Raw genomic sequence first — 1433 nt, 5'->3', positions numbered from 1 at the left:
AATATATTATTATTACTTTTTTTATATTATTACGAATTTTACTGCAATGAAATTTTTGAATTCATTTTAAAATATTATCATTTTATACTTGCGATCCTATTTTTACTGTTTTTACAGTATTTAGAGAAAGATCATAACATTTAATTTTGAGTTATAAAAGTTGTTTTGATATAAATATTAAATATGTTATTAAAATAATTAAATACTAACAATATTATAAATGTAATATTTTTGGGAAAAAATATGCTAACTTACCTTAATAATAAAATTAAAATCGATTACTTTAACAATTATACTAAAAAAAAAAACATGTCATAAAATTTATTTAGTGATATACGCTGATAAACCACCTCTACTCAGAATTGTTTTTCATATAAAATTACATATGTATCATTAAATTCAAATTTAACACATCCATTACAGTGACACCTAATGTACAGCAGCTAGAACGGTGAGCGCTTGCCAACATTTTTTTTTATTCTTATTTTTAATTTATTTTCAAGAAGATAATTGTCCCCACTGACCATATAGTTCATATAGGGCCCTTGAATTTATATTTTTTAATATTTAATATAAAATGTATACTGTATAGTGACGTATAAAAGGATGCTTGGTGGAAGAGGGTTTCGCTGGATGTTAAATTCTGAGTTCCATATTAAGGCATTGGTACTTAAGGTTTATTCTAATACTAATGATTAATTTTTATTTTTATGTTATATTATGTTTATCATTTTTAACATATATTTTATTTTTTAATATAAAAGAAAAAATGATGAGTGACTTTTAAATTTTATTATCAAATACATGATAAGATTCACTATGAGGCGTTAAGATTTTACACAGGTTTTAGCATAGTAGCCAAAAAAGCCTCCCGGTCCGTGGCCGCACTCGCAAGACTGATGCCCAACGTGAGGGGTACGAGCCAATGGAATAGAAGGCTCCTGGCGTCGGTGACCGAAAGTCAACTACTTTACGCCGCCCCGGTGTGGAGCAGAATCGTGGCTGTCTCGGCCAGGATAAGGGCTAACCTGATACGACCCCAAAAGTCAGCGGCCCTCAGGGTGATTAGGGCGTATTGGACCGTTTTCGACAAGGCCGCTTTGCTGTTGGCATTCATGCCACCCACCGACCTCATTGGTCTCGAGAGGCTACGAATCCGAGAGCGCCTCAATGCTCCCGCCATCGATGGAGCCATTGCATCATCGAAAGCAGCGATCAAGAAGGAAGAAAGAAGGAGGACACGGACCTCTGGCAATCTAAATGGGCCGCAACCCCAAATGAGGATGGACCAAGAAGTTGATCTCAGACGTAAAAAGGTGGATTGGAAGAATTATGCCCCAGGTGCCTCTGTCCTTTCACATGACCCAAGCGCTGACTGGACATGGTTGTTTCCAACATTACCTGCACCCGATGAGCAGGGCCAACTCCGCTAG

At 35.6% G+C, this 1433-nt stretch overlaps 1 protein-coding gene across 1 annotated transcript; it reads left to right on the top strand.

Annotated features, from left to right (window-relative positions):
* Positions 1-606: 606 nt before the first annotated feature.
* LOC126549117 (uncharacterized) lies at positions 607-1433 on the top strand. The gene is made up of 2 exons (XM_050197584.1): positions 607-666; positions 813-1433. Exons 1-2 carry the CDS (start codon positions 607-609, stop codon positions 1431-1433), a joined length of 681 nt encoding a protein of 226 aa, XP_050053541.1.

Source organism: Aphis gossypii, chromosome 1 (assembly GCF_020184175.1).
Source record: "Aphis gossypii isolate Hap1 chromosome 1, ASM2018417v2, whole genome shotgun sequence".
NCBI lineage: Eukaryota > Metazoa > Arthropoda > Insecta > Hemiptera > Aphididae > Aphis > Aphis gossypii.
The sequence above is the reverse complement of the archived record's forward strand: the minus strand, read 5'-3'. Positions and strand labels throughout refer to the sequence as shown.

What these genes read in the sequence shown, in the direction of transcription:
- LOC126549117 (XM_050197584.1), top strand. Translation starts at nt 607, where the DNA reads ATGCTTGGTGGAAGAGGGTTTCGCTGGATGTTAAATTCTGAGTTCCAT. An exon ending in AGTTCCATATTAAGGCATTG is followed by an intron (nt 667 to 812) that starts GTACTTAAGGTT and finishes ATACATGATAAG; the next exon opens with ATTCACTATGAGGCGTTAAG.